At 33.4% G+C, this 22143-nt stretch overlaps 1 protein-coding gene across 2 annotated transcripts in view; it reads right to left on the bottom strand.

Annotated features, from left to right (window-relative positions):
• The window catches only part of LOC142325091 (uncharacterized), a 34564-nt gene that overhangs the window by 7049 nt on the left and 5372 nt on the right, over positions 1 to 22143 (bottom strand). The window contains exons 2-6 of one of the 2 annotated variants that reach the window (XM_075366428.1): positions 21952 to 22095; positions 17244 to 17375; positions 13282 to 13388; positions 9861 to 9965; positions 8709 to 8905 (exon numbers count right to left, since the gene is read on the bottom strand). In XM_075366428.1, the coding sequence (XP_075222543.1) occupies positions 8709 to 8905; positions 9861 to 9965; positions 13282 to 13388; positions 17244 to 17375; positions 21952 to 22083 (673 nt within the window). In that variant the 5' untranslated portion in view covers positions 22084 to 22095. Of the gene's footprint in view, positions 1 to 8708; positions 8906 to 9860; positions 9966 to 13281; positions 13411 to 17243; positions 17376 to 21951; positions 22096 to 22143 lie in introns of those variants that run through there. The other variant, XM_075366429.1, reaches the window with a different exon arrangement.

Genomic DNA, 22143 nt, shown 5'->3' with positions numbered 1-22143 from the left:
AGGTAGCCAATTTTTATTCTCCCAGGAATAGTTGGGGCAGAAAAGATTAAGATAAGTGAGGATGTTGGCAGATCAACACCATTCTCCTTCCTCATGATCCTCTATACAGAGGTGACAGCTCTTCACATATCTCTGATATTTCTGTATCAGCCTAGTCATGGCAAAAGATCACTCCCTTGCTGGAGTTTAGCATATGGCTCCACTATCACTTCCTCATTTCCTTAGTACCTAAGGGCTACAAGTTTCTGGCTTTGTTCATCATTATTCACCTCCTAATTGCCACTAAGGAGCCCTAAGGGTGCCACTCCTAAGTTTTTTTTATTGATTTTGATGAGCCGCAAGCTGTTACTATGCATTTATTTATCAAAAATGGAAAACTTAAAAAAGTTTTACCCTCTTCCTTGCATTTCAGTATTAGAAATCTGATATTAGATAACTTGGCTTCTGTCACTTTGTCGCTCGACACGTCTTCGACTGACATTAATCAAAGTTGTTTCAAACTTCATTTTTGTTTTTTTTTTCAAGAATTTTTCAACCGCCAACAAATTTTTATTAGGGACAGCTATATAGTTCCCATGAGTACTGGCAATAAAACAAATTACTCCATCAAAGCACACACGTACTGGAGCTAGAGCTAAATACAATGGGTTGGCCCAGGTGCCGAGAGGACATCGTTCAAGACTCACTGTGTGCAGTGATCTACCCATCAGCATGATACTTTCCATCTTGGGTTACGGGTTGTGTTTTGTAAGGTGTTGCAACACCACCAAGTGTAAGTGAAAGAAGAAATCCATGAAAGCCAATGAAAACCAGCCAAACTTTGTCACTGAGGAAGATTATGGTTATGGTTTTTGGAATGCCAAGGGTTTTTCTAGTCAGTTTTATGGAAAGTGGTATGACAATTAATTAAGCGTCTATTGTGAAACTTTGAAGAAACTCCAGTGTTTTTTTTTTGCATGACAACACTCGTCCTCACAGTGCTCGAAGAACTCAAGAACTTCTGAATCAATCCAATGGAACATTATTGATCACTCCTTACAGCCCAGAAGGAGAGATTTACATCTCTTCACTCACATGAAGAAATGGCTTGTGTCGCAGCACTTTGACGATGACAACAAACTTCAAAATGCCATGAAAGGTTGGCTAGGTACCCAGGCAGCTGAATTTTATGAAGGTATTTGTAAATTAGTGAAACACTATGAGAAATGTTTGAATTTAAATGGCGACTCTGTTGAAAAATAGTTAAAAGCTGTAGTTTTAAGTTGTATATAATATTGTTATCTATACAGGTTTTCTATTTGTAGTTAAATGGAAGGTTGCTTTCTAAACCATCCTTCTTTTTTTTGAATGGAAATTTTGACAATCAGGAATATAGGAATACTGTTTCAAAATCCCTAATAACAAAATATATATGATAGAGTAACAAAACATCTACTGATATAAATATAATTCAGAAGTATGCAAATTAAAATTTTATTGAATGCAGTGAAATTTTGCATTGGACAGACCAGTGTATATTTATTCACTCATGAATACAAAGAACACAAGTACTACAAAGCAACAGGTCTGTCTTAGTAAATTACATTTTATAATGGTATTGAAAAATTCCTACATGACTTGCATCACATTGCAGAGACATGTGTTATGGTTGTCAAAAACTGATGATAATGTACAAAATTACTGAATGAGCAGTGAATAAATTAGTAGTGTTTGAAGAGCACCAACTAAATCACAGCATACAAGGATTTAGCAAAATCAATGAACAAAATAATACAACGAACTCCCATCAGCAGTAAATAAAGGAAGAATATGTTTAACACAAAACGGCAAGAGCAAATCACTTTTTCAATTTTAACTGAATTAAAAAAAGTAGAATATGTAGAAAGTAAATAGGAAAGGTAGAATATGAATAAATTGAAAGTGAATTATAAAACAATAACTAATATGCATTTATCATATACATGTATACATAAATAAATAATTTACTTTTCTTGTTTAAGTCTGTTATTCTAATGGTTATATATTTTTTAAATTCTACAATTTTTATGCTCTATGTTATTTCTGTTATTACCTATATCCTACATTATTTTAAAAAAATTCTTCTACTTTATCTGCACAATTATACAATCAAAATTTCACTTTCTAAGTATTCGCCTAAATATTAACAAACACAGCTCTACTGAATGTTACTGGCATTCATAATTATCAGCTAATTTTCATCATCACTAGTGTAAGTAATTGAGTTATACGCATCTTCCAAGTTATTAACTTGCAATTACTACAGAATGAAGCTGTCTGTCAATATTGAAATGACATAGTTATATTTTGGTTAACAGACAACATATATTGAGAAGATGCAATATATATTTAACACAACTGTTATGCAATGAGACATTAAAAAATACATAGCTCTTTTTAGCTCTAAATTTGTTGAGAATTTAATGAGAGAAAAAAATTTCCCTTGCGAAATTTGAACAAATTATCTACAACATCTAACATTTTTTTGGACATCCCTCAATCCTTCAGATAACTATTGAAAGATTAAAATAAAACGGTAGTTACAAAAGTGACAGTTTCCAGAGCTCAATAATTAATTTCTTGAATAACTTCTCTGAATTATAAATCTTATGTAGTTCCATGCTGTTACTAAGTTACAGGCATCCATAACATGAGTAGCAGTATTTTTTATTTTTCCCAAAGCAGAGTATAATTAACTGTATAGCAAAAGGGGGAAACACTTTATAATGGCACTATATTAGGGAGTGAATTAATTTAATTATACATGCAGTAATGAAGGAAAAGTAATAGTTTTTCATAAGCCACTTGGTAGAAAATGTCTTTAGATACATACAATACCAAGAAGAGACAACATAAGTACACTGTTTCTCAAACAATGAAGGGATTCCTTAACAACTAAAAAAAAAAAGTCATGTGCATATAGATTTATAAAATTACAGAATATCCTTAGTGATATTTTTCTTAACACATAATTTGCATTATGTGATATTTTTTGAGTAAATTACTTTCATGTTACCTGAAAAAATTATAGCTTAAAATACTAGCATAAATTACTGTTTCACTCATACCAAATTCTATTCAAGTTTAAAAACTAAACAACCCAACAAAAATGATGTTACCTACCATTTCTGAAAAGTTCCACTTCATGTCTGTTGGGGTTGCACAAGAAAAATTAGCTGCTGATAGCACCACAAAATATTTTATTTAGTTGCGATTAAACATCAGTTACTTCTGAATGAAACACACTGCACAATGTTCATACTTGACATGTACAATACAACATCTCGACACCAACAACAATGAACATAACCCACACACAATCACCCCCTAGCACACACAGACATGCATGCATGTGCACGCACACGCACATACTCCAAGGACTAAACATGCCCCCCTCACCTTGAAGGGAACCCCTTTAAAGGTTATACACACACAAGAACATACTGCTAGAGAAAATACAACCAAAGTGAACAATTTCAAAATAACAAAATATAAAGTCTGTTAGAACATCAGTACACAATAAAACTTGGAATGCAAAATTGTCTGTGCATACACTGAAACTAAACATTAACAATAAATGATATTATACAGATAAACAAACTGTCAAATATCACATTTTAGGTCCTTTTTTTTTGGAAGAGGACAAAGCTTATGGATAGCTCTTTTATATTCCAGTAGCTGTCTTAACTGATACAACTCTTACAAATCCATCTGAGCCAGGATGTATGGTGAGTACTCTTGCCATATGCCATTTTAAAGGTGGTAGGTAAGTTGTCTGCCTTGATGAAGAATAAATCACCAGGTTGGAGATCTGAATGTGGTTTGGTCCACTTTCCACACTGCTGCAGACTACTGAGAAATTCACTGGACCATCATTTCCAAAAATGTTGAACGTTCTGCTGCACAAGTTGCCATTGTGAAAGCTGGTTTATACGAATATCTCGCAGATCTGGTTCTATTAACGCAGTGATTTTGCCACCAACAAGGAAATGAGCAGAAGTGAGTAGGGACAAATCGGAAGGATCACTGGATAGTTGAGTCAATGGTCTAGAATTTAGGCAAGCCTCTATTAATGTTAACACTGTAGACATCTCCTCAAATTCGAGTACTTTATTGCCAACTTTTTATTCAGATGGTATTTTAATGATTTCACTGATGCCTCCCACAGGCCTCCAAAATGTGGAGAGCGAGGTGGTATGAAGTGCCATGTTATGTTGTCTTGCGATAACCAAATGTGAATTTTTTCTTGATTACATATTCATAAGAAAATTTTTAAATTCATTTAATTGATTTTTGGTCCCAACAAAAGTTGTTTTTTTTTTTTGGTTGTTTGTGGGCGAAAAACAAAAGTTGTGGCATTGTCACAATATTAATGTAATATCTTGCCGTGTCGAGCCATAAATTGTTTTAAAGCACCCAAGAGTCACTCTGTGATTAAATCTCCAATTATTTCAAGGTGATAGCCCTTGTAATGAAACATACAGCAATGTACATTTTTCTTGGAGGAGTATCTCTTTTATTGTTGGTATGCACATGGAACAGTCCACAATAGTCTAATCTGAAATTGATGAATGGTTTTATTAGTTCTAACCTAGCTGCTGGAAGGTTACGCATTGGTTGTGATGATGGTGTAAGGTTTTATTTAAAAACATGTAACACAATTATGAACGATCTTTCGTGCAATATTTCGTCCATTTAGTGACCAGTACTAATGACAAACTGAAGAAAGTAAAAGCTGTGGTCCAGCATGTAACTGTTTAATGTGTTCCTGTGCCATAATTAGGTACATATGTCGATGCTTGGAAGGTAGAAGTATTGGATGTTTTCGGCCATACTCTAGGTTTGACAGTTCTAATCTTCCTCCCACACGAATGATGGAAACACTGTCGACAAATGGATTTAGTGTTTTTAATGTACTTTTATTGTTAACTTGTTTACCTTGTTGCAACTCATTCAAATCAGTTGAAAAATGTTCATGTTGTGTCAATTTGATTAAGTGATTTAAAGCACTATTTAATTCATTGACTGTTAAAACTTATCATTTATTCTTTCCTTGAGTGGTTTTCGACAAATATTAATAAATCGCAAAGAAAATGCAATAACCCTTTGAAGTGTGGTTAATATTGAATATCTTTCCCAAATTTCAGATGTAATGATAGACATTACAAGTACTGATTCCTTACATTTTTCTAAAGTAGTTTGTTTAAACTAAGTAGTTGGCCACTGACTAGGATTTTCAAATAACTATTTGGGCCCAAGCCACCATAATTGATTGTCATGAATTTGTCTTGTGTATAATCCACGTGAATGTAATGTGCGGGGTTATCACTGCTTTTCACATGGTTCCACTCACATTTGCTAGTAAGTTCATGTATTTCTGTCACCCTGTTAGAAAAAAAGGCTTTCCATTGGGCAGATGCTGAATTTATCCATGATACTGTGGATAATTATCCAGGCTACTATGGAGTCAGACCATAGCCTGTATTTACTGAAAGTAATTTTCAATGCAGTTATCATTTTCTTAACAAGATGTGATAACAAAACGGTTGCACATAATTCTAAACGAGATAAACTGATCCTTTTGATTGGTGCCACTCTGGATTTAGAGTACAAAAGACTAGCTGTAACATTAATGTCTGTAACATTATTGTAACTATTGATTCACTATGGATATAAATACAGGCACTATAAGCTGCTTCTGATGAGTCACAAAACCCATGTAACTGTACATTAATGACATTTTCAGGACAAATCTTTCGTGGTATGTTAATTAAAGTCAAGGTACCTAATTCTTCATAGTAGTGGCACCAAGATGTCTGTACAGATTCCAGGAGAGGGTCACCCCAACCAATCTTCAGTTCCCATAGACGCTGCATGAAAATCTTAAGACTTCATGACCACAGAACCGATTAAACTAAGTGGGTCGAATGTTAATGCTATGTGTGATAAAATGACACATTTAGTAAGCTTTTAATTGTTGTGAACATGACTAACAGATAGAGAAAGTTGGTCAGAAATTGGTTCCCATGTGACAAGTGTTTTTATATTTGTAAATTCATTTTCATGCACAGTGTAATTTTTGTATCGATGAGTCTCATGTTTGTGTTGAAGTAACTGCTGTCATTTGAACACCACTTCTTAAGTTCAAATCCACCACGATGAAGCATCTGGATGACTTGATCCTGAATTTCCCTTCCCTAGCGTATGTTATGGAATCCAGTCAGTAAATCATCAACATAAATGTCTGAGAGCCTAACTTCAGCCCCTTTTGGGAAGTCCCATTTCTCTTTCAGAGCAAGTTGGTTGAGGCATTGTGTAGTGAGAAACAGAGCTGCTGCCATTCCACACGTAACAGTAGTTATAAACAGTAGGTTTGAAGTGTACCTTCTGGAGAACATTGGTACATGATTCTTTGTAAATTGATGTCAGATGTCACTTTTATCTGCCTGTACATTTTCTCAACGTCAGCGGTAAACACAAACTGATGCTTCCTAAACTGTAGCAAAATTGAAAATAAATCATCCTGCACAGTTGGCCCTACTATTAACAAGTCATTTAGAGAGATACTGTTTGAAGATTTACACGATCCATCAAATACTATGTGTAACTTCGTGGTAGTACTGGATTCATTGAGAACACAATGATGTAGAAGATAGTATGTTTCGTTCATCGGATCCACATCATCAGAAACAGGAATCATGTAACCAAGCTCTTCATACTCATTCATAAACGCAATATATCTAGCCTTCTTCGAAGAATCCTGAGTAAGTCGCCTTTCTTGTGATTTGAATCTTCTGACTGCTGTTACTTTGGAATCTCCCAGTGTTTGGTCTAAGTTCTGTGGGAGTCTGACAATAAACCTTCCTGTAGAATCACGGGTGATTGTTTCGATGAAATGTTGTTCACATTCTGATGATTGATTTTGTAAATCAGCTTCCTGAAGCTCTTCTGCCAAAACCTCTGTACTGGTTTTCCATTCACGGATTGTCACTCTGTCTAATTTGCTAGTAAGAAGTGAACAAAATGAACATTCTTGCTAACAAGAATGAACATTACCCACACACAATCACCCCCTACCATGCACACACAAACACACACACATGCATGCACACACACACACACACACACACATGCACGCACACACATCCTCCAAGGACTCAACAATGTCAATTATATTAGTGCACATATTATGTAACAATTCTTATCAGGTTAAACTTTAAAGTTATAAGTACAAATAAGTACTAATACTTACTTATTAGTACTTAGTATAACTTATAAGTAACTTATAATACTTACTTATAAGTATAATAAGTACTAAGTATAGTTATAAGTTGTTATAAGTACAAATTGTAATGTACAGCATCAGGAACAGGCTGAGTAATAATCTAAGTAAGTCTAAAACAAAGTAATATTTTGTGTTAACTAGCATTTCACATTTTCTGCTTTCACATTAAATGTTTTCCTTTGAATTCTGTTCTGATGAAGTACAATTAGTGCATATGTTATCTGACTGACAATTAATGGACACCAACTGAACTACCTTCTTCAGACCCGCCATAGTAAAGGACAACATCAATTAAGTTACACATCTAGATCCACCAATCAAATAACATGGAAAACTCTTCTTACATCATTAAATAACATATTTATTAACATATAACATATTTATCTATTAAAATAGAAAACATATACTAATTTTAAAGAGAAAAGGGGGAACTGGAGAACTCAATCAACATATCATTTTTCCCGGAGAAATGAAAGATGAACCAAATATATTGTATTCTAATTTTAATAATACAAAACTGCATAAACACTCAGTTTAGTTAAACTGAAAGTATATTTTACTTTGAATTTTATTTTTGACTCTTACTGTATTAGTAAATTCCTGATTTAATCTATAAAAGAAGAGATTACATACAGATAAGTAAGCTATTATCTATTTGTTACGTTGTAAAATTTCTTCAAATTCAGCTTTGGAATACTAGATTACTGGAGGGATAATAGAGGTGTGGAAAACAACAGCAAAATGCTATTGGAGAGCATTCTGTTAGCCTCACTATATCACCTCCAGTGCTAACTTACAACACATATTTCCATATTAAGTTAGGTAACCCAATGGAAGGCTGGGTAGCTGCATAGCAGAAAACTGAGTGTATAGGACTGCTGAGGATTTCATTTCACCTTAAAGGAAGTAAAACTGGAAATTATAAAATGAGAAAGTGAAGTAATTTTCTAAGAATAAGGGTTGATAGCAACCCCAAAGCTAGCCTTTTCACCTAAAAATCAACTAGGGTATTGTTGGGTTAATTCCTAATACTGGTCATTCAAAGGATTCAAAACAAAAACTTGAGTTGGAAAGATCTGGACTACAATGAATAAAAATGTAGAGTACAGAAAAATATGAGAGTTGCAAACTGGAATGAAAGATCAAATGGGTTAAACAAAGAGAATGGCTATGGAACAAGATGGTTGGAGGAGGCGGATCAATACCCTATTGGTCAGAATGAAGAAGATTACAAATTCACAAAAAACATTAAAGTTAGAATTAAACACATACAAACTTATAAATTCATAAGTATGTTCAGAGATGGTTTTCACATAAATCATCTGTGAAAATGAATACAATTTATTTACTATTATATCTTCCTACTATTAAAAAATACTGTTTCAGTTTAAAAAATAGCTTTTACCTTTAGAAGGAGAAATTGAATTGCCTTGACTTCTGAACAAAAAAATTGTTGGTAGAGCATCCCACCTGAGAAGTTTCTTAGAATTTTTAAACATATTTTCAGTAAAATGTTCTTCACATAAATATTTGTTGTACAGTCGCTTAGGGTCTAAGTCTTTCAAATCTTCTCGTCCAGCTCTAGTTAACCATATCTGACACCTAGAACATATTGTTTGCATTATTACTATTTTCAGAAATATAATTATAAACATCTATAGATTTAATAAACTTAATATAAAATCAGATTCTTCTTTCAATTGAAGATATTATATACATTTTTATGAATACCAACCAATATTTATTTGTAGTGAAATTTACCTTCAACATTACATTAAAACAATATTGTGACAAAGACACTGTTATAGGTTAACTTATATCAAATTGCTTTGGTCATTAGTCACCAAAAAGTTACAAAACTTGATAAATTTACACAAACATAAATTTAGTTCAAGTTTATATTCTTGATATCAATGATGCTTAATTTCCCTCTAAATCTTTTTTTTAATCATTACACATCATTTTTTTAATGTTACTTAAAAATTATACACCTTTATATTATTAGTCAGACAGTGGCTCTTCAACATAAAGCACTACAGCAGTTTTTTTCCAAAATCTTAGATTGAATTTACATGATATATTAAAATTGTTCAGTAAACATTGCTTTAGCCAGTGGTATTTTATTTAAATTCACACCCTTCAATTTCCCAGATGTTACAAGTGTCTGGAACCATCAGATTATAATATATCCAATTTACCACTAACTGTAATCTAATGGCTTAAATAAATGGAAAGAAATGTAAAGGAACATACTGAAGATTGCAAACAAGGGCAAAAACAACTGTGTGAAATATACTGAGAAACTTTAGGATTAGTAATACCATTTTTTACGGTTGACAGCTACTGGTAAGCATGAATATACACATCAGCTTTTTTTTTATTAAGATACTGAAGCCAATGCAGTACAAAATTTATATGCTATAAATAGTCCTATACATTTACAAATCATGCTAATGTTGATAGTTTCAGTGTTCAGAAGGAAGAGAATTGATAGTACAAGACCTACAAATACACATAATCTAGGAATACATAGTAAAATTAATAGCAATTGTTAAACCTTTTATCTTTTGGAAGTCTGAACATTCTGCTTGATGCATTGTTATTATTACACCATTTTGCAATGCAGTAAGATCCTTTTGATGTTTTTGAACGCAGAGGCTCTCTAAAAAAAAAAAAAAACAAACAAATAAAACTAAAATATAATGAAATATTGGATCAATTGAGTTGTTTAAATTATCCCTCACTGTTATACAATAATTTATTGATATATTTAATGAATTGGAGATACATTAAATATAAACAAGTATAATTATACTTTTAAGTCTATATTTTGAACAACCTAGTACAGAATATTGAGATAAGACATATCTCATTTATCATCACAGTACTTTTGTAGAATCCTGCATCCTCACGTAATGTTACAGTATTCAAATATTACACCATATGCACATGGTTAAATTTTAATAAAATAGTATTTTGTTAATTTTTAATATCTTTATTTAATGTGCAATTAATAGAATAAATTCAATTATGACTGAGGATGAGAGATTCCGTGAACGTACTATCATGATAAGGTAAGATATTTATAAGGTATTTTAAGGTAAGATATTCTTATCTCAATATTCTATACTAGGTGGTTTATATTAATAGACTTTTAATATATAATTTAAAAATACAAAGGAATAATATGAATCTTAAAATGATTAATTTCAATAAAATATGTATAAATGGGAGCTGTATAATATGTACATATGAGACCTGAGAGAATATAATGAGTGGGGTTATTTAATAACAAACAGAACATATACTAAAATTGATTGAAGAATTCAGTGTAAGATATTTTATCAATGACAGTGATGGGGAATACTGATATTTTAATGGCACAATTTATCAGTTAAGATTGATTCAAAAGTAAATAAATTATTATTATTCATTCAATGGTTAAATTAGGTCAAATTTGTATTTCTCAACATCAATCACACTTAACTGCTCCCTACACAATTTCTTTTTTTAAATCATCGCAATTATTTTATTAATTTTCTTAAAAATCTTCTTAGTGTCAGTCTAAGAACTTTAGCAGCTTTTTCCAATTTCAATAACATTCAGTTCCCACACCGAGTAAAAGTGTCAGTAGTCGGACTGCATTTTGATAGGCTAGGTATGTTGATATACAGCAGTGTATTTTGCTCAAGGAAAAAGTGCAACAAAAACGACTTTTCTAATTTGTTCTAATATGCCTGGCACAGGATGCTTGTCGACCTTCAGAAAAACTACATCCAGAAAAGTTGGATAACTGCTCCAATCTGATCTTAGATTAACCATTTTTTTAAATTTAAATTGAAGGCTGCCATTTACTGGACCCCAATGGCCAAAATAAACACAACGAAGGCAATCAAATTCAGCTAAATTAAACTATACCTTTAACTGGACTTGAAACTAGGTTCTACAACATCATAAATAGGTCAGAGTTGATAAATAATGAAACCAATCTCTCACAAGATGGGTTACACACTTACTATTAATTGATTCTAGTGATGCCAATATCTTAATTTGCCTAAGCATCATTATACAAAATTATAACTTTTAATCAATTTCAGGTGCTGCTCATCCTTCCTCCAAATAACAACAACAACAACAACAACAATAATAATAATAATATAGCTTAATATTCCATAATAATTCTTAATGAGACCAAATGCAATATACCTATTTAAGAATGATTTCTGAATTATGATTGAATTTAACTTATAATAATATTAATATGGTATAAAATATATAATGTTTATTTCACAATAAAATACTTCCATAATCTAAATACACAGTAAAGATATATGTGTATGTTTTAAATTCTATTAATATAAACCACCTAGTAAATAATACTGATATAAGACTATCTTACCTTAATTTTACCATGAAAGTACTTTCATGGTAAATTATTTCATTGAAATATTTAATTGAACTGCATATAAAAAATATTAAAATAATAAAAATGGCAAGTTAATCTATTGCATCTCCCTCAAACACTGTCTGATGGTTTATCAAGTTGAAACTTGATTTTTGAAAGTGTATGTTTGGAGTGTCGCTTTATATGGAAGTGAAACTTGGACAATCGGAGTATCTGAGAAGAAAAGGTTAGAAGCTTTTGAAATGTGGTGCTATAGGAGAATGTTAAAAATCAGATGGGTGGATAAAGTGACAAATGAAGAGGTATTGCGGCAAATAGATGAAGAAAGAAGCATTTGGAAAAATATAGTTAAAAGAAGAGACAGACTTATAGGCCACATACTAAGGCATCCTGGAATAGTCGCTTTAATATTGGAAGGACAGGTAGAAGGGAAAAATTGTGTAGGCAGGCCACGTTTGGAATATGTAAAACAAATTGTTAGGGATGTAGGATATAGAGGGTATACTGAAATGAAACGAGATAGGGAATCGAGGAAACGAGATAGCACTAGATAGGGAATCTTGGAGAGCTGCATCAAACCAGTCAAATGACTGAAGACAAAAAAAAAAAGAAGAGGAATAATATGAATCTTAAAAAGATTAATTTCAGTAAAATATGTATATACTAGAACATGTAAATGTTCTAGTGTATAATTCCCTTATTTATTTCATTCTACTGCAGCTACTGACAAAAATATTCAAAATCTGTTATTATTTATTCCATAGAACATTCAAAACGTTCAACAGATCATTTTTATCAAATTACATTTTAATCAAATCAAGTTATTTACAGAAATGTTTTTTTAAAACAATTATAATGAGATTTTTATATCACACAACATTAACCAAGTACATAACTTATGATAAGCAAATTCATTACAATATTTTGGTTAACTTATTTTGTTTGAAAAAAAATCAACTGCTCACTCCAAACCTTTTCATGCACTATCATCAGGGCCTTTATAAATGCACAGCAAAAATATTTCAATAACTACAGAGGAGGTATTATGATTAAAAATATTTAAATTTATTACATTACTTCTCATAACATTTTATATGCAGTGAGGCAGTTTGGATGCACAAGACACAAAAACAGTTACAGGAATTTAAAAATCCTTGAATATTCTCAAGTATAGTCTAGGCAACCCTAATTTTTTTTAACCTCCACAACCACTGTTAGGTACTGCTTCAGAGGATGAAATGAATGATTTGCAGCATGTGAAAATGCCATGCCTGACTGAGATCTCCAGATGAAAAGCCGAGATGCTACCGCTCGTGCCATGGAGACCAGCTAGGCAACTCTACTCTCTTAATTGGAAATTAATGATCACACTGGATTAAATATTTAATCTGGGCTTAGTAAACCTTTAACAGTCATTAAAAAATTAAAGTAAGCTTATATTTAACAAATTATATCTATCAATTCTAACAGGTGCATCAATGAAAACTTTAAAGTAAATGTTAGTTTTGGTAAAGTTAACCAAAAATTAATTATGTAAATAATTAAAAGAGTTCATCAATAACATATTATTTACCTGAAATATTCAAATTTACTGTTTGATATATTTAAGTTACTTTTTTCATTTGGTTGAGTACATTGTGTCTCATCAACCACACCTGCTGCAGTAATGCTGCACATTTTCTAAAGAAAAAAATGCATACATCTAAAATAAGATAAAATTAATAACTTTATTAATAAATAACTCTAAAAATTGACAAAAAAACTGCAAAGAGAATTAACTTAATTTATACAATTTAAAGAGTACAATATTTTTTTACACAAAATGGATAGGACATTTGTATTCTGGTAAAAGCAATTTGTCAATAAATATGTTTAATAATGTTAGTCCACTTTCAAATAATACTCCACATACACATATCATTTAGTGAACTAATTTTGTTGAAACATTTAACTCTCTAGGAATCTGGTGGTAAATTTGGCTGAATTTTGACTTGGCTTCTTTTTCTTTAGTAGGTTTAGTTGTAGAGAGACAAAAAACAAGCATCAATCAGTTTTAAATGAATAACTAAAATTTGTAAAAATTACATTTGTACATAACAGGACTGTAAAAACCTTTACGCTAATGTTATTAATTTGTAGAATTAAACAGATATAAAGAAAAATAATATAAAATTAAAAAATACAAAATATTTCATGAAAATATAGCACCAAAATTTAATTAATATAAAATTTAACATAATATCTTTAAATATAATTTCTTGTTACTTTTATTTTTTTCCTTAGATTCAATTTGTTATTAATAAGGAAAGAAAAAATTTTACTTGAAAAAAATAATCAAGCAACTAAATTTAGAATAATAAATTATATTTTAAGTGTCATTGAAAGAAATTATGTAAAATTAATCTCTTTTCTTTAAACATATGTAATTTAAATTCAAAAATGAGTTTTGAATTCAAAATTGTACTTTGAATGTGTGTGCAAGTTATAAAGAGAAAATCAATAAATAATCTGAGATTTATTCTTCTTCCAGTTAAATGTTAACATAAATTGCAGAATTTTTTTCATTTTATGATGCCAGATTTCAGACCAAGTTACAATACTTGATTGTTATCACACAGTCTTATATGGCTATACTTGCAGATCAAACAAACCAATTATTCATAAAACTTTTTTTATATAACTGTTGTTTTATCACAAATGCACTGTAATTAATGTAAACATAGATTTTATTAATCACAATAGAGAATATAATTATAATAATGTCAGAAAGTATAGTATTAGATTATCCTAAATCAACCAACATAATGCAAAGACTGGAATTTATATCTACATCTACTTCAGGAATATATTAGGCAACTATACACATGCACTTTATCTTGTCTTTTAGTAACAGTTATTATCTTTAATTTTATTTCACATACTTTCCTTTGAAATAATTTAAATGAATAAACATTTTAAACATAAATAAATACATTAAAGTATTTTATAATTGGAAAAACAAATAAAAATGTTAAGTTTACTGATTATCACAATCCTAGAGATCACCCTAACCTTCAGACAGAACCACTTTGACACAAATTATCTTATTACAAAAAGACCTACATTCTAAAATACTACGCATTAAGAATTTTATTCTTTATATATATATATATATATATATACACACAAACACATACACACAGAAGGGCTATTTTTTCAAATTTTGATCATTTATCTAAGTAAAAAAAAATACGCAGGAGCCAGGTCTGCGCATCGTGCAATTGTACTGAACCCCATCACAATCACTGCCAACTTCTTTGAAGAAGACATAGGAAAGCTGTTGCCACAATATAGTGACAAATTATATTGCAGTTTTGTAGAAAAATAAGTTAGATACTACTCAACTGTTAGTAATAAAATCATTTTAAGTCAATGTGTCCTTTTTTTTATAGCTAATCTAAGGTTGAAAAAAAAACAGCCCTTGTTTATATTTATATATATATATATTACATTTATAATATATGAGGGCTATTTTTTTAAATACAGTTTGTTTTTTAATACAAATAAAACTAACAGATATTGTCAAAAACGGTTTTTTTATTTTACTTTTTACACTTTATGCTACTTTTCTACATAGTAATCTTGTTTGTTTAAACATTTATCATAGTATTTTACAAAATTGTTTATTCCCACATCATATACATCAGCCACCTGTGAAGATAACCAGTCTTCAACCATTGTTTTCACTTCTTCACTGGTTCAAACCGCTGACCACCAAGAAACTCCTTCAGGTAGCAGATTAGGTGATAATCGCTCAGTGCAAAGTCCAAGCTGTATGATCGGTGGTCCATTTGCTCCCATCCAAAAATCTGATAAACTCTAGAGTTTATGACAAGTAGGCCACATCACTTATTCTGCATGGCATGCTAAAGCTTCATCACAGTCTTGCAGTATACAGCTGAGTTTATTGTTATCCCTTTAAGCATAAAATCAACTAACAGGACACCATGTCTATCTCAAAACACAGTTGCCATAATCTTGAGTGTTGACACTATCTGTTTGGCTTTTACTTTGACTGGAGATGTTATGTTGCCATTCCATTGACTACCACTTTATACTGGAGTGATGTGAGAAACCCATGTCTCATTCCCTGTGATAAATGGGGTCTACTTCCTCACTTCTTTGTCTACTTCCTCACTATATCGGATCAAAAATGTTAAAGCAGTAGCTATTCTCCTTTTTGGTATTCATAAAGCAGCCTGGGAACCCATTGCAAGCACAGTTTTTTGAACTGCAAGATTTCAGAAATGATTTTGTGTAGCACTGACCTTGAAACTTGTATATCAGTGACAAAGTGGAAATCGTGAATCACTGGTCTTCACAAATTTTTGCATCAACTTTGCACACCAAATCGTTGATGATTACAGGTCAGCCCCCAATTGCAGTTAGTCATGGACATTGTTCCGCCTGTCCTTGAACAATCTTATTCATTTACGCACTTTACTATCACTCACTGAATTAGGCCCATAAACCTCACATATCTGGCGATGAATATCTGCTGCTAACACGTTCCTTAAGGTCAAAACTTGAATTGCGTACTGTATTTCACAATTGATGTACTGTATTTCTCAATTATTATTTGAAACATTTCAACTTCACAATATAAACCGTACACAGTGATACAAATGGCACCTGCATTTCTGCCGATTTGCATTTCAACAGCCGCACAAAATTTACATAGCTACAGCCAACTGGACCTTACTTCAATAATAGCCATTACGTGTATGTGTATATATATTTATATAATTTTTTTTTCTTTTTAAGTATACTTTCAGATACTGTGAACCCTGACAGTATTTATGCATGTAGAAAGAAGAAATTAACATTATACAGATTTTATCTCATCTGATCTTATTCACTATTCACATACACTCGTAACAGTGATACAGCTGATAATATACATAAATAAAAATATATATAAAACATTATATAAATATATAAAGCTCTAAAAGAGATAGTTTGCAGTGCAATTTATTTGCATATCAAAAGACACAAGTCAGTGTATATCAGCCTTGACTAAATCTTTTAATCTTCTTTTTTTCTCAGTGATGACCGTTTCATTACAACACACTTTTAAAGTTTTCCTTTAAACAGTTCTATAAGACTGATTTCCTATAAACAAAGATTTTATATTAAAATAATTCTCATGTTAAATATTCTGCACTACTATGCATATATTTATTTGCTGTATCAATACAATACCAGATCAGTACGATCTGGATTTACATTCAAACTAGAAATAATCAATCCCTGGTTGGAGTCACTCACTGGATCAATGGAATAGCAAACAGTAGGCAATGAATCAGGAATAAGTCATAAGTAAAAATAACTCTTAAGATTTTAGGCTGACAAGAGGCGTTACAGAAAATAATTGTTTAAAAAGAAACACATATAAATCTCCATATTTCTTGGAACTTATTTCTATCTTAAGCAGATTTTTGACAATGTAAATTAATTACGTATTTACAACTAAGTGACATGCAAACTCTGTATTACCTCATCTGTATTAAGTTTTGATTTCAAATCATTGTCAGTTCTTAAACAGTGCTCCCAGAATTCGTGCCAATTAACGATAATGTTTTTACATTCGCTGCAAATTGATTTAGGAAGATCATCATTTTCATGTAACTGAAAAAAAATCCATAAGTATTAATATGTTCTCAAACAAATGCGTTTCCCTAAACGGTTTATTAGCCATACATTAATTAATTTCTAATAAATTTTTATTTTTATTTTTGAATATCATGATTTCATTGTAAAATTTTCTCTAAACACTTTCCATTAATATAGTGATTGTACAAGGTTTGTCCAAAAAGAAAGTAAAATTTTTGAAATGTGGTAAAATTTACTTGCTCATTCATTTCAGAGACAACAGACAACATGTTTATCACAGACGACAGGGTGTCTGGATTACATGTCACAAATCGCCTGTAAGGCACTCATGGAATCTGAACAGACAAGTACATGTCAAAATGTTGGGCTAATTATATTTAAGGCCTTACTAATAGCTTACAGCTACATAACTAAAACACTGACAATACTGGGAAGACCAAACCAACAACAGAATTAACGTTTTTAGACCCGTCCATATAAACTATAACATTAGGATTCAAGCTACTTATAATATTATACATTTTTCTCATAATATAACCAGATTTGTGATCTTATGATACCAACAAAGACTAAAGCACTAATTGACAAAAGAAGGACACCAAGCCGGGGGGGGGGGGGGAGGGTAATAACATAAAGCAACAGTAAGAACTACAGGTAATTGTATATTTACAGCTAAGAAAAGGCACTGAGTTCTGATGCCTAGCGAAGCAGTAGATCTTGGTTGTTCCTGTAAGACACAAGTTAGAGAACACTGCATCAAAGGTTGGATGATTTGGTTGCGCTTTAATACGAGGTCCAAAAGAGCAGATCATTTGGTTTCATCTATTCCAAAGGGATAGCTCACCACTGTGCACCAATAATAGACTTACCACAAGGCTTGAACAAAATACACCTGTAGCAAGATGGATGAATGAATGAATAATGGAATGCATCAAGCTTTCTAAAAGTGGTGGAGCAAGCGGACAAATTATCCAAGAGGATTACGAGAAGAAAGTGGATAAAATGGTGAAGGCTGCTATCAGCTATGACAGACCCTGCTTACTAGCCAGCGATTTCAACACCAATGTGAAGTAGGGGTGTGTGGCCAAAGTTAGGAGGGGGAGCATGACCTCAGTCAGAAGAGAGCATTCCTGGCTGAGGCGCAGGCTTTGACAGATGTTCTGTGCGAACGTGGCGGGAGTTCCCACTTTCAGGCAGGAAAAATACATTTCTATACTGGATCTCATCTTTATCAGCAAGGAACAGGCTTGAAGAATCATTAACTGGAGGGTTCTCAAAAACTAGAGTATGAGTAACTAAAACCATGTGTATGTTACCTTCACTGTACCCATGGCTGGACCCAGTGCTAATGTGGTAAGACAATAATTGAGATTTGGCCCAGCAGCCCTTCAAAAGCTCTGGGTGATCAAGACTACACTTCATTTAAATTCATACATAACATCCTCATTCATCCTCTGAAGTAATACCTTACAGTGGTTTCAGAGGCTAAACAGGAAAAGAAAGAGAAGAGTGGTCCTTGCTGATAGATTGGAGGAAGGAACTATCCTGACTGATGGCCTGATAGAGGCTACCTTAGAGGCGTGTTGTAAAGTCAAGGGTGCAAGTCCTAGTCGCCACAATAAGAAGCAGGTGTACTGGTGGTCTCCCAAGATTACCCAACGAGCCAGAAGAGCATGGCAGAAGAGACAGAAAGGCCCGGATGCCAATATCACCAGAGAGTGTTACTTGGTCCAGAAGAAGCACTCAAAAAACTTGCTGTGAATGCCAAGAAAGATAAGTAGGCTGAACTGTGTGCCCAGATCAACAAAGACCCATGTGGTGTTGCTTATAAGATCATAACCAAAATGTTTGGCAGAGCTCCCTCAGTTATGAGTTGATAACAGCAAACAGAACCTTGTTCCCTAGTTAAAGTAGCAGCATCTTCTGTAGTGCTCAGAATGCTCAATTATGCCCTGTCACATGAATAGGTACCTTGGGCGATGGAAAGCGCAAGGCACATCTTGCTGAAGAAGCCTGGACGCAATCATGGCGACACAACTGGGTACAGGCCATTTTGCCTCCAGAACGTTTATGGCAAATTGCTAAAGGCATTAATAGTTAGGAAGCTACAAGAAGCAGTCAACACATAAGGCAGGTCATCTGATCACCAATATGGCTTCCAATGGGGCAAGTCTACAGTGGATGCAATGAAGAGGATCACCACAGATTGAAGCAGTTTGTGGCACCAGGAAGTTACCAATGGTCATGTTTCTGGATACATGCTGTCATGGCATGAAATCACTGAAATTATCATATTGTAAAGTGGGTACACAAGGTTTAAGTAGTGGTAGAATGGTAATAGTTAGGCGCGCAGGGTCTTTGATCTTCCCAGGTAGGCTATTTTTAGCAGTTCCTGAGGGCTACATGGTAGAATTAGGTGTCTGATGGCTTCTTAGAAGGCAAAACTTGTCTAGGGTGGAATTTACCAATGTGAATGACTTTCAAGGCATTTACATCAGTGGTATCTGACAAGGCTATCTGATGACTGTGCAATATGATCAATTTGAGGGCAAGAAGATGTCCTCTGATTAAGCCACAAATGGCTGGAAACTGAGGGGGTAGTGTGGCAACCAGACATGTCACGAGGCAGGTTATCTTCTCCCTTGGGGGGGAGGGGGAAATTGAGATGGTCATGTTCCTGGATGTCTGGAACGCCTTCAAGAGCATGAGGAGGTCAGCGATCCTTGAGCTGGAAAAGAGGGATAACCCAGCCAGCATACCTTAGAAGAATGTTGAAGACCTTCCTTTCTATATAAGTTTATGGACTTCTCCATGGAAAGGGGAATACCACAAGGATTGCTGCTGGGACCCCTCCTGTGGAATATTGTCTTCTTTGGACTCCTCAGAAGGAATTGGCCGGAGGGCATCGAGTCCATAGGGTTCGCTGGTAATTTATCCCTGACAGTAATAGACACCAAATGACCTCATGATCTAGGCCAATCAAGCCATTGAAACTGTAGACATGATTGGAGGATAAGGGGTTGAGACAAGCTGCAGACAAGATGGAAGTCCTTGTCCCAGCCAGTAAGAGAAAGTTCCCCCAAATAACTATCCAAGTAGAGTCAGTTATACACCCAGTTACATCTGTTAAATATCCCTGCGTATTTGGCTGGACAGAAGTATGAGATTCTCAGTGCATGTTTACAAAACAGCAGAAAAGGTGACAATAGATAACACTCTGCAAACTCATTAGGAATATAAGAGGTCCACGAGCATCCATAAGGAGGCTGCTGGCCAAAGTTGAAGGGGGGGGGGCTGTTGCTTCATATGTTAGCCCAGTTTAGTTCAGAGTCTTGCAATACAAGAGGTGCAGGAAAGTACACAGCAAAATTCAGAGAAGGATGACACTCCAAATCACTTCTGCATATAAAAACATCTCAACCGCGGCAGTGTTTGTGGTTGCTGGGGTGACATCTCCGGACCTCAAGATTACTGAATGCGTTGATAGGTGAATGGGAAAAATGAAGGAACAGGCTTGGACCTCACTAACAGATAAGTGGTAAGAGAGATGGGATGCTGCTCTTACAAGCTGATGAACACACGAGATCATCCCGAGCATGGAAAAGTGGGTCCATCAGAAGCATGGGAGGTTATTTTTAATTAATCCAGCTTCTGACAGGCTACAGTGCATTCAACACAAACTCGAGGAGCAGGAGCTGAAAAGAGGATGCAAGGTGTCATTACTGTGGCTTAAATGACAACTGTTGGCCACACCTTCTCTGAGTGCTCCAACTGGACCAAAGAGATTACAATGCACGGAAATCATCAGAAGACTTCGTCCTAGAAACCTCTTAGATAAACTGCTTGACAGAAAAATCTATTAAAAGGCGATCTCTACCATAAGCCGGGCCATTCTTCAAGCAAAAACAGCAGAAGAGAACTATCAAAGATGATTACTACTGGGTTGGGTGGGAATGAGACAGCATGGGCAAGCAGGTAGCTGGTGGCCCCTAAGGGTTGCCCAGGACTCTCTGAACTACTCATTGAAGCCCCACAGGAAGTACAGCATGCCCTTGAGTAATCCCGAAAGGCGGATATCAGGGGAAGGAGTTTTCGTCTGTGAGAGACTGACACTGCCATTTGTGCAGGCAGACAGTGGCTGGAAGAGCTTCCCCTTCTCTAACAGATAAAGAAAAGACCAGATTAGGTTAGGGACCAGTGGATGTAAATGTTCCGTCAATACCCATGGAACTCCACAGAATTCCTTGCCATTCCTTTCAGACAGGTGATCCTGTGATTTCCACTGGAGTCTGTGTTGCGCTTATGGCAGGTCCAGTCTTTGGGCGTCATAGAACTCATTTAAAACACGAAAAATTTGCTCATAATAATACAAAGTTATTTTTTTAAAAATGCTTCATTTAAAATTCCAACTTACAATAAAAATACTGACTATATATAAAATAACAAGGGAAAAATCAGTGGTAAATCAAATGAAAATGAAATTTTATAGGAAAATGAAAAGAGCAATACCTGATCATACAACTAACTAAAGATGAAAGAAAAATAAAACTCATTTTAACATTTCTGTTAACTGTGAAAAACTGATAAATACCTGAATAGGTGTATATTTTCTGATTTTCCCTCTCAAATCTAAGTCATCTGCTTCTTTTCCAAACAGAAATGTAAGTAAAGTTGTTGCATTTTCTTTCTTTGCGCATATTCTACATATTTTTTGTCCAGCCATATTAAATTATACCTGAAAATGTTATGATATATATGAAAATGTTATAGGCTAAATAATTTT

Source organism: Lycorma delicatula, chromosome 5 (genome assembly GCF_047948215.1).
Source record: "Lycorma delicatula isolate Av1 chromosome 5, ASM4794821v1, whole genome shotgun sequence".
In the NCBI taxonomy this organism is placed as follows: Eukaryota; Metazoa; Arthropoda; class Insecta; order Hemiptera; family Fulgoridae; genus Lycorma; species Lycorma delicatula.
The sequence above is the reverse complement of the archived record's forward strand: the minus strand, read 5'-3'. Positions and strand labels throughout refer to the sequence as shown.